The sequence below is a fragment of the Mus caroli genome, unplaced genomic scaffold (genome assembly GCF_978045245.1).
Source record: "Mus caroli unplaced genomic scaffold, Mus_caroli_1 scaffold_2, whole genome shotgun sequence".
NCBI lineage: Eukaryota > Metazoa > Chordata > Mammalia > Rodentia > Muridae > Mus > Mus caroli.
Window position 1 is genome coordinate 113,962,859 of NW_028227257.1, and position 12,177 is coordinate 113,975,035.

Below are 12,177 nucleotides of genomic sequence, written 5' to 3' on the forward strand. Positions count from 1 at the left end.
GATTTTAAAATCTATATATAAATGACTACATGATTCTGATGAAACTTTAATTGTGTATCATAATCAACACTGACCTTCTGTTGATTTTTTCCCTATTATTTTACATTTGTTTATTAGTTGATATTTATAAAACTGGGGAAATATGGACCACCATTTAAGAGTTTGATGCGCATCCTTGGTAGCTCATTGATGGCCCTGAAAGATTTGGTCCTGCTGCTCTGCATATTCATTTACTTCTCTGCTGTGTTCGGCATGAAGCTGTTTGGTCGAAGTTACAAAGATTGTGTCTGCCACATAAAGGAAGACTGCCAACCCCAACGCTGGCACATGATAGACTTCCTTCATGCCTACATGACCGTGTTCCGAATCCTCTGTGGAGAGTGGATAGAGACATTATGGGAGTGTATGGAGGTTGCAGGCCAGGCCTGGTGTATTCCTTTTTACATGATGGTCATTTTAATTGGAAACTTATTGGTAAGTATTAGTGGCCTTTATTTTTTATTAACAGCAACAACAACAACAACAACAAACCCTGCTAACCTGTATATGTTTGAATTTGATGGATTGATAGAATCAAGTGATCTATAGCTGTGTTGTCCAAAATAGTGGGGTACTTGGTGATTACCGATTGAAACACAATTGGTCCAGTTTGAGCCATGTAGTACCTGAAAAATATATACTGGATTTGTCTTATTACTAAAGAATGTGTGCATTAATAGATTTGCATTTATATTATAATAATATTTAAAAGCATATAGTTTAATGAAATGAATTAATATATCCTTTCTTTAATATTACATGTGTGATTTCCACATTTCTATTGGCTAGCATACTGTCATAACATTGTTCATCAAAGTAGCTTTGACATCATGTGGAAATGGTTAGACCTGTAGTTTCCAATTCCATTCAGGTATATGGAAGCATAATTCACCTTGTACCTCTATTCCCAAAAGATTTGTTTGTCCATTAAATTTTAAGAAGCCCTTAAATGCAACAGTGGCTGTCAACCTACCTGCATACTGCCATTATCTGGGGAATTGTTTTTTTTTTTTTTTTTTGAGGTTTTTTTTTTTTGATTTTTAATATTTTTATTACATATTTTCCTCAATTACATTTCCAATGCTATCCCAAAAGTCCCCCATAGCGCCCCCCACTTCCCTACCCACCCATTCCCATTCTTTTGGCCCTGGCATTCCCCTATATTGGGGCATATAAAGTTTGCAAGTCCAATGGGCCTCTCTTTCCATTGATGGCCGACTAGGCCATCTTTCGATACATATGCAGCTAGAGACAAGAGCTCCGGGGTTCTGGTTAGTACATCATGTTGTTCCAACAATAGGGTTGCAGATCCCTTTAGCTCCTTGGGTACTTTCTCTAGCTTCTCCATTGGGAGCCCTGTGATACATCCAATAGCTGACTGTGAACATCCACTCCTGTGTTTGCTAGGCCCCGGCATCGTCTCACAAGAGACAGCTATATTTGGGTCCTTTCAGCAAAATCTTGCTAGTGTATGCAATGGTGTCCGCGTTTAGAAGCTGATTATGGGATGGATCCCTGGATACGGCAGTCTCTAAATGGTCCATCCTTTCATCACAGCTACGAACTTTGTCTCTGTAACTCCTTCCCTGGGTGTTTTGTTCCCAATTCTAAGAAGGTGCACAGTGTCCACACTTTGGTCTTCATTCTTCTTGAGTTTCATGCGTTTAGCAAATTGTATCTTATATCTTGGGTATCCTAAGTTTTGGGCTAATATCCACTTATCAGTGAATACATATTGTGTGAGTTCTTTTGTGATTGTGTTATTTCACTCAAGATGATGCCCTCCAGGTCCATCCATTTGGCTAGGAATTTCATAAATTCATTCTTTTTAATAGCTGAGTAGTACTCCATTGTGTAAATTGTTAATGGAGCATTCGTGCCTCAAATACAGGCCCACAGATACTAATGTTATTGATATGTTGTGAACTTGTCATTAGACAATATTTTTTTTTATTCTTAGTTGACCAAGCAGTGCACCAATGATTGTAAACCAATATGTATACAAGTGTTCTGCATTAGATAAGGAAGAAAGCTTTTAATTTTCAATTTCTTTACCATTGAACTACTGCCAAATGAATTGATAAAGGAACCTTCACTGCTTCTAAATCAATCAAATGGCATAAAAAAATTTTAAATGTGTCCCCCTGAACAAAAAAAGGACTTGATATTTTCTTGTTTTTCTTATATTTTCTTATAGATTTATTTAAATTTTCTTTTTCTTTTGTCATGAAAATAAATTGTTTTGCAAAAGACTTAAAAAAAGGAAAAACAATAATCTAAAAATAGTATATACATATGTACATATATGCAGCAATTGAAAATAGGATCAAAGTGGTTGTCTGTAAATTAAACAGGACTTGATTATATTTCTAAGTGATCACAAAGTCAAAATATACACTACTGTTGCTTTGAAAGTAATTTATATACAATGATTTTGAATTAGTTTTTGCAATCGTTGTCTGTATCCATTTCCTATGAGACAGTATTTTATGTAATGACTGCTCCCATGTCTTTAAATGTAGTATTTGAGCTCAGTACTACGCCTAACTCGCTGGAGCTTACCATTCTTTTGCAGGGTGTTTGCACATGTTGCTGGACAGGGTTCAACTGAAAATGGGCTTGCCATAGGCATTTGTTAGTAAAGTGCTTGTCTGCCACTTGTAATACTACCTGTTTCTAAGTTAGTGTTTGTTCTCTCACTTTAAGGAAACCTGGCTCCGCGAGGAAGTAAGATTTTGGCATAGGACAATCTAGAATAGCCTTTAGATTTGACATCTCTAAACCTTCTAATTTTCACCCTGGAAACAGAAACAAATCAAACTATACAGCTGAGTGTTGTGAACTTACAATTTGTTGTTTGGTGGAGTAGTAAAATTCCTGATAGCAGTCACAAGTTCCCGAGTCCTCTTGTTCAATCTTTAGCATCAAAAGAAAATCACTATAACTACACCAGCAAAACCAGCAACTCACCAAACAATGAAGCAGAAGTCTGTTCACATAATCTGCTAGCAAGGCACCAGCCAATGAGCACTGTGATGCAGTTGATAAGTTTTCATGTCTCAGACTAGAACTTTCAGAGGTCTGTTTTTAATCATATTAAACAAAACAAGCAAGATACATTAAATGTCATTTTCCTTTTTTTAAAGATACTTTACCTCTTTGTGACATTGGTGAGCTCTTTCAGTTACTATGATGCTACAACGGAAGTGAACAAAGAAGCCAAAAACCTTCAGCTTGCCATGGCAAGGATAAAGTCGGGAATAAACTCCGTGCTTCTTAAAATAATGTGCACAGAAAGAAGTGTTCCTACAGAAGCAACAGACCAAATATGTGATCCAAGTGTTAAAGAGAATATTTCTGGCCATACTCTTTCTGAACTGAGCAACACCCAAACTTTCCTCAGATATAAGGACCAGAGCAGCAGCACTGAGAAAACTCCAGTGACTGAATCTGAGAGCCAATCGCTGATTGCTAGTCCCAGTGCCTCTGAAACTGTGCCGATTGCTTCAGGAGAATCTGATATAGAAAATCTGGATAACAAGGAGACTCGGAGCAAGTCTGGGAATGGAGGCAGTAAAGAAGTAAGGTGTTCAATTATATTCATTTTTTTAGTGTGGATTTGTGGTTTTGTTCAAAAGAAATAAGTCAATGCTGATGTTATAGAGTTAAATTGCACATTTGATTCTAAATCCGCCTTACCTAACTACTGGGTTTCATGGTTTTGACCAAATTATGTAAGTGCCCAAGCTTTTGCTTCTTTATCTGAAAATGCAGATATATTTCTTTTAGAGGGAAGAAGTAAGAGAAATAGTTGTGAATTTGCCTAGAGTAAAGTGATATTCTGGAGATATAAGATGGTATAATTGTGAAATTCTATATATCAATAAATAAGACAATTTGTGGTGATGAAAATGATTTTTAAAGCACATACATACCTTTGTCAAACATCAAGGTATATGATTGGGAGATGCGAATTCCTTGTGTATTATCATCTTCAAGATGTGAGAATAGCTTAAAAGAGTAGGGCATGATTCTTTCTTGCTTGCTAAGAATGAAAGTTTAGTCCATTCATGTCTACCATATATAAAAATAAAATACATTAAGACTGAAAAAATAATAAAGTCACTAGTTTGAATTTTGACTAGTTGGTAATTTTATAAATTCCTGACTTAGAAAAAATAGCGCACACATTAAAAAGGCTAGATGTTGTTGTTCACTTAGCTTCTGAAATATTTAGTGTTGTATCCTTTCCACTTAGAAATAACTTAATGCATTATCAAAAGGTAAAGTTCAGTAAGAGCCATTCTTACACCGAGCACTATGTGCTGTATCAGCTTCAAGTTCTGAGTCTCATTGGGCATGAACTCAGGTCAGTCTAAGGCCCCAGAGAAGGACAGATTACAGCTTCTCCATGTCCCCATCATGCTTGGCAGCCCTTTCATCAAACCTCTGCTGGTTAGGCATATGTGTTCTATTATAATGCCTCAAATGTGCCTTCTGATGCAAGGTCAGGATGAGTAATCAGTAGCCCCAAAACTTCCCTCTGAGCACATCAATATTGTTGGCTTTCTTTATCCTTAATCACAAGATGATTGGAATCCCTGTTCCTCAAACATTCACACGTATCTTTCTTCTCTGAAGACTTGGTTTCCATGCAGCTCTACATAGAACTGCTGTATAGCATAGTAAATAGAACCAAGTTTTCATCAGAAAATCTTAATAACATCATTAGAAAGTCTAAAGCACAAAATACAGAATAAAAGAACAATGTAAAATAACTGTAAATATTGAATTTTAGAATCTATCAATAATACCGTATGCTTATTTAAGCCTATATTTGGATAAATAATTTCTCAAAGATTTATTCCTTTACATATATGCTTAGTTATATATTTTAATTAGTCATTTTGTCGATTATGTAGTCCCAGAATATTTAGTGTACCTTGGTCTAAAAATACAACTAGTAAAGATTGTAAAACACTAATTTAAGAAATATATTTTCATTTGTATACATTTATTCTTCCATTGAAATATTATTATGTACATAAGACTGATCAAACTACGCATCAAGTTGTGAAGCTTTTAAAAATATAGTGTTATATCACAATACATTTTCATGACATTCAGTAACCTACTAAAATAAATTATAATTTATAATTTATATTTTGAGTTCTATGTGATATAATTAAAAGTAAAGCTGTTGAAGGATCACATCAATATCATATGGACAAGTGTTTGATAATATCTATAGCAAGTGTGCAAATATATATATATATATATATATATATATATATATATATATATAAAATAGTTTTCTGCCCAATTTGTTTCTTTGCTTAAGCAACACATTATACTGAGATGACAACTGGTCGTGTAAAAGCTAAAGCAAAGAAAGCATTCTATTGTACTGATTGTGCATAACATTGCAAGGAATGACCAAGTATCAATAAGTTCTTTTTCCAAAATCTATCTAAATAATCCTGCAGTAATAACATTTTTATATACTCATGTGTGATTTGTCTAAATCAGGAAATACCTTTTGGTGCTACTGACTTATAGGATTCTGGTGTATTTAAAGGATAGTATGTGTTTATGTCCATTTCAAAGTCAAGGAAACCAAGTGTCTGCCACATGTACAAAGCGATAAACACTTTGACTCAGCAGCCTTGAGCCTCAGTCATGGGCAGGTGGGAAATGACGAACCACTCTCTCTCCAGGATCTTCCTATATGGCTTTATCCACTTGCCCCACTCTGTCAAGAGACCTCTTCTCTGTGTGTTTCTCTTTTCACATCGTTATAACATCATGTACAAAGTTGACAAGCACAAAACTATCTGGATTGGATTAAGCAGTTACAATGAAATTTATTTTCCACTCAGTGGTAGAATGAATTATTGTGATGTGTCTGTCTAATTAAAACAACACATATATGTCCCGTGTGAATTGTCTTAAAATTCATAACATAATTATTTTATAAACAATAAGTAAAGTCCTTTATACCTAAACTTTAATTTTATTCAAAGTTATTTTCACTTAAGTATTTCAAAGTAACATATAAAGCAAATATGTACATAATGAATTTCATTCCAGGTTAGCCACAACTACTTCAAAATCTTTTAACTTTGATAATGTTTCTTTTGTATATCATATTTACTCATGAAAATGAAACAAACCCACAATAATCAAGTTAAACATTGACCATAACTTTTTGTTGGGGCTATAATTTTTTCTAGAAAATGAAGCAGTCTAGTTCATCTGAGTGCAGCACAGTTGATATCGCTATTTCTGAAGAAGAAGAAATGGTCTATGAACATGAAAAGTCGAAGCTTCATAAAAATGGCAAGTAGTTGTTTCTTTAGTAACTTTATTCTAAAATAGACTATATTTCTGAATTTCAATGATGCAATATTCACTTAGAACTTCAATTGTAAAAAAAAGTTACATACATATTGAAATGTATGCATATCAGCACGCCTATAACTTAACAGATACAATAAGTATCAAGAAAAGAATCATCTTTAGGAAAAAGAAAGAGTCTGTTTGGTACAGTGTAATGTGGTAGGTAAAAGCTGTCTCTGACATCAATACCTTCATTTCATCTTTCTGTCAGTCTGTCTGTGTCCATTTACTCTTCCCAGCACTGCCTTCCTATCTAAACAGTAATGAACTTCAGAAAATGGTTGCAAATATAAATTTATTTTTGTGGGGTAGGGTATCCATTTGTGTGTGAATTCCTAGAAGATAACCTTTTCCAAGAATAGCAACACTCAGCAGCAGCAGCATCCTAACCCATTGACTAAGCCTATAGAGATAGTGACTGACATAGTTGATACAGAAAGGAACTCTGAGAACTTGTGATTAGTGAAATAATATTGATAGTTTACTCAAATGTACATTTCATGGCATAAATAATACTAAGAATATATCTAAAGCTTTTATTTAATTGCATACTTTAGCTGATAAAACTAAATACATTATAGTAGAGCAGGAAGCATAGCTATATTGACACTATATTTTATTGCAAGTAAAATAATTTTTACTTCATGAATTGAGTCAACTTAATTTTCTATATACTTTATTCAAAAATGAAGCATAATTATATGTTTATATATGTATATAAAGATGAGTACATATAAAATACAATTTCAGGGAGCTCTTTGGCACACTAGAATATACTTAATGCTTCTTGGTGATTTATAATTCAAATTTGTTTACTAGCAAAATTAATAAATTACTAGAGATTTAGGCTTGAAATCATTGCAGTCATTAAATTACTAACTGCCAAAAATGCTCAATTGGTAGCTTTAAAATAAGAATATTTGGGTTCAAAATATGGCTCAGGGTGGATATGATATGGATAGAGCATTTGCTATATAATCCAGAACGACCTGAACTTGCATCCCAATCATGTACATAAAAGCTAAGCCTGGCAGTCATGTCTATAATCCCTGTGTTGGTGAAGCAGACACAGGTGGATCCAGGAACCTGCAGGCCAGCCAGTCTAGTGGAAAAGGTGAGTTCCAAGTTCAGTGAGAGACCTGTCTCAAAACATAGATGTAGAAGCACTAGCTGCATATGTATCAAAAGATGGCCTAGTCGGCCATCACTGGAAAGAGAGGCCCATTGGACTTGCAAACTTTATATGCCCCAGTACAGGGGAACACCAGGGCCAAAAAGTGGGAGTGGGTGAGTAGGGGAGTGGGGGGGAGGGTATGGGGGACTTTTGGGATAGCATTGGAAATGTAAATGAGGAAAATACCTAATTAAAAAAAATAAAGAAACAACAAGATAACTTATAAAAAGAAAAAAAAATGAAATTGCCTACTGTGACATCCTACCTAAAATTTCAAGGGGACTTCTCTCTCTATCATCTCACACAGCAGCCACTATACCTCTAATTGCTTTGATTTCTCTCTCTCTCTCTCCTCATCTAACACATTGTGTAATTTACTTGTGTTTAAAGCTTATTAAATTCAGTTTTCAAAGTTAAAAAAAAAAAGAAAGAAAGACATCCCTGCATGAACTTCTCAAGAAGCCATATGTGCAAGTGTACTACCAGACACACTCACACACACAGAGAGAGACAGAGACAGAGACACAGAGAGAGTCTGAGAGAGACAAAGAAAGAGATGTATGTATGCAGACACACACAAATTTTTCAACAACTTAAGTTCAAGGGCATTGATCAACTAAGACAATGGTAGAAATATATTCAAGTTTTAGTAAAGAAGCATATTCTGGCACTAAAATTAATTTTTTAACTTTATCTTACACTCAAATCCAGTTTTTCACACACCCCAGTAATCATTTACTTACTGAGCTATAGATTTGTTTGTGCTAACTCTGACAAGAAGGCAGGCTTTGTACAGCTGCATGTACTGAACCCATGGAGTACTTGGATTCCTGAGTACCTCTGTAAATTTTCTCTCTCAGGTTCTCCATTTCTATGCTGTTTAAGAATCAATTTCAGGGAAAATGTATTGACTTACTATTATATATATATATATCAATATGAGTAATTGTGTCTTAAATGATTGTACCAAGTATTCAAAACATGATTGACAAGCTATCTCACATGTGTGCACATTTTAGGGTAACATTGGTGGACTGATTTCCTTCATGATCCTTTGTAAGTTCCCTAAATGATTGCTTCTAACAGTTCCATTCTTGGCAGGTTATGAACGCAAATCTTCAACTGGTCAAGTCAGTAGAGAATCTAGGAATGGAAAGATTTGGAAGAACATCAGGAAAACTTGCTGCAAGATAGTAGAGAACAGCTGGTTTGAGTGTTTCATTGGCCTGGTCACTCTGCTCTGCACAGGCACTCTGGTGAGCTCTCAGCCTCAGGAAATGTCATGTGAAAATATGCTCTACGACTAACAATTCAGATTGTCACTATGCCAAATGACTTTATTCAGGATACTTAATATAACACCAGAGTTCATTTTCTGCACTCCGTTAGCATTACAAAATACATCATACCTTATTACAAACATTGTTTGTAGATGATTAGATAGTAAATGTAATATCAATGTGATTTTAAGTTATTTTAATTTTTATCAACGGTGTGTTTATGGTAAACTTTATATTTATAATATATACAAATGTTTAATATGAGTATTTAAGTAACAAAATTAAATAAACAATGATTTCAAAATGTACATTTTGTAATTGGAAAGGAAAGTGAAAATATATACTTGGTTCTACTGATTTTATTAAAGTTTTACTCATTAATAAATTCCACAGTTTAACACCCCCAAATTGGTATAGTGTGCTTTTCTAAAATTGTGGTAAAAGCCACTAAAAATTGGTGTCTGAGAAGAAACAAATGAACGAGTCCAGGTAGCTAGCTATGACTTGGTTGCTAAAAGCATCAGAAGTCTACAACCATATTCTGACTACACACAATAAGTTTCTCCGTGGGTAGCCATCAATTTGTGGATTTCTTCTTCACTTTATACATTTGTTTGATCTTCATACATTTTTTTCAATAGGATATGCATGCGTGTTTCCTCCCCATTCCTTTTGTTGTATAGCATATCACTTTACAGTGATGACTTAAGTGGCAGTCATCCCTGTTTGCTGGTAAACACTTTCTTTTTTAAGAAAATAATTTCTTGGTACAAGCACTCAAAAAGTCAGTCAAATGACATCTCAGTTTATATGGAGCACCTACTATGACATCCAGTGTTCTATTCTGTCCAGGAACAAACACTTCCAAAGTCACTTATCTTATAGGTAGGGAACAGAAGGCTTGGACACCCCCATGCCCCCAGGAGGATGGCCAGGTGCTCCTTGCAGTTTCTTTCTCCATCACAAATTCCTTTTGAAGATATCATGCTATCTTCCTGTTGCTCAAATGGACAGGCTACAAAGAGTGTAGCTAAAATTTCAGATAACCCTTCTTTCACTAGATCCAACTGAAAAGAAATACGTAATTCAAGTCACCTTATAAATAGGTTAGACCAGTATTGTCAAGCGTGGAATTTTGCCTTTGGGCCTGAAGTGCTCCAGAGAGCATTGTCTTTTCTTAGTAGCAGAAAGTTAATTTTCCCCTATAGCATCTTGTGAACTTTCCATTCCACTCCTTGTTTATGTATAATGTTCAATTCACAGGACATCAAAATGTAACAGGTTAAGTTGGTGTGCAGCTTTGTATCACTGGAAAGTATCTTCGCAGCAGTGTATCTGTCCTCTTTCTCAGCCTTGTGCTGTTTCTTTGATTCAATGGCCATCTGAATAATGGCCCCTAATTGTGTCCATATCTATCCTCACTTAAATGACAAAAGATCCCTGGCAATGTGACTAAATTCAAGATCTTGAAGAGAGCAGGTGATCCTTGGTTCTCCATACAAATCAGAATTAAGCACAGTGATCCTTATGGACACAAGATGCAAGCATCAGGGCCAAAGCACTATTAAAATGAGGATGAAAGTAGACATTGGCATAGTATGCCTTCAAAATGAAAGAAGATGTCACAAGACCGGATAAAAACAAAGAAAATTCACTCTCCAGATACTGATTTTCACATAAAGAAATTAATTATAGGTACATATTTCAAGACTTATAAGAACATAAATTTATTACGTCTCAGACAGCAAATTTCAGTGATCTTTACAGCAACTATGAACATACTAAATATTCCCTTATGATTCATTCCTATACTATTCTCCCAATTCTTACAATATCCTACATATGGCCCATGCTTTCAGAACATAACAGTTCCCTTCCTTAGTAATACCCTAGCCACTTGATAAAGGCTTTTGTTTGTACTGAAGGGGTCCAGAAAGTAGGTAAAAAAATACCTTAGTTATTGAAAATTTGTCATGGTCCTCAGGCAGAAACAGACTTTGTGGATATTACAAAAATACTCCAGAGTCCCAAAATAACCCGCAGTCCCATCTTGAGTGGGAAAAGTGATTGTCTATCATATGTTTATGTCTGATGGCCACTGACTGAGACATGTCCTTGTAACAGTGAAAATACTGTCTCTCAATTGAGAGGGTTCCTGTTGGGCCAAGTTGTCATCTAGGTAGTTTCAGTCATGTTATCTAGCAACATTCGTTGTTTCTGTGGAGTTACATTTGATGAGTGTTGAGAGTTTCTGATGACAATTGTAGAATCAACTACACAACTTAATATGTACTTTAAAAGTAGATGTCATGATAGATTGGGTGCAATTCATTGCAATTATTTCATTTCCTGATTCTTTGGGCTTCGTTTGTTATAGTCTTACTGGTGGAATAATGGTGGATTTTTATTTTGTGGCTTTGCCAAAATGTGTGTGCCTGATTTTACTGATCTTAGAAGCTAAGCAGATTTCAGTCCAGGTTAGTACTAAGATGGAAAGCACTTTGTCTGTTGGGTACTAGGTATAAAAATTTATGCATAAAATCACCCTGCTACAACTCATTTTTTCTAGATATCTTAGTTCCATTTTTCAAAGTATGTTTACACACAATCTGCTATTACCTATACATAGGGATTTGTCCTTCTATGAAAGGGACACTATGAAATGCCCTTCTTTATTTTCATTTTTATGTCTCATCAGATTTGAAGTTGAATTTAATCCCATATAATCAGAGTTTCTAGAATATTTTGCATACTGCCATGTAAATTTTTAATTACAGGCTCTTGAAGACATATATATTGATCAGAGAAAAACCATTAAAATCTTACTGGAATATGCGGACATGATATTTGCATACATCTTCATTCTGGAGATGCTTCTCAAGTGGGTGGCTTATGGCTTTAAAGCCTTTTTCTCCAACAACTGGTACAAACTGGACTTCATGGTCGTTATTGTACGTATTTTTTTCTCTTTTTTTTCACTTTCCTTCATATTTATTTATTTATTTATTTACATACTCATTTATTTAGTCTTTAATCCTTTTTTACAGTCCAGACTTTATTCCCCCTCCCGATCCACCCTCTGTCTGTTCCACATCCCACAACTCTTCCCACTCCCATCACCAAGAGGATGTCCCCACTCCCACCCTACCAGACCTCCCCACTGCCTGGGGCCCCAAGTCTCTCATGGGGTGGGTACATCTTCTCTGACTGAGTTCAGACCTGGCAGTTCTCTGCTGTATATGTGTTGGGAGCCTCATATAAGCTGGTGTATTCTGCCTGGTTGGT

At 35.1% G+C, this 12,177-nt stretch overlaps 1 protein-coding gene across 1 annotated transcript in view; it reads left to right on the forward strand.

Annotated features, from left to right (window-relative positions):
- Scn7a (sodium voltage-gated channel alpha subunit 7) overlaps positions 1-12,177 on the forward strand; it is a 107,936-nt gene that overhangs the window by 81,826 nt on the left and 13,933 nt on the right. The window contains exons 14-18 of the mRNA XM_085834812.1: positions 118-474; positions 3,186-3,620; positions 6,273-6,378; positions 8,714-8,868; positions 11,670-11,843. Of these exons, the coding sequence (XP_085690938.1) occupies positions 118-474; positions 3,186-3,620; positions 6,273-6,378; positions 8,714-8,868; positions 11,670-11,843 (1,227 nt within the window). The remainder of the gene's footprint in view (positions 1-117; positions 475-3,185; positions 3,621-6,272; positions 6,379-8,713; positions 8,869-11,669; positions 11,844-12,177) is intronic.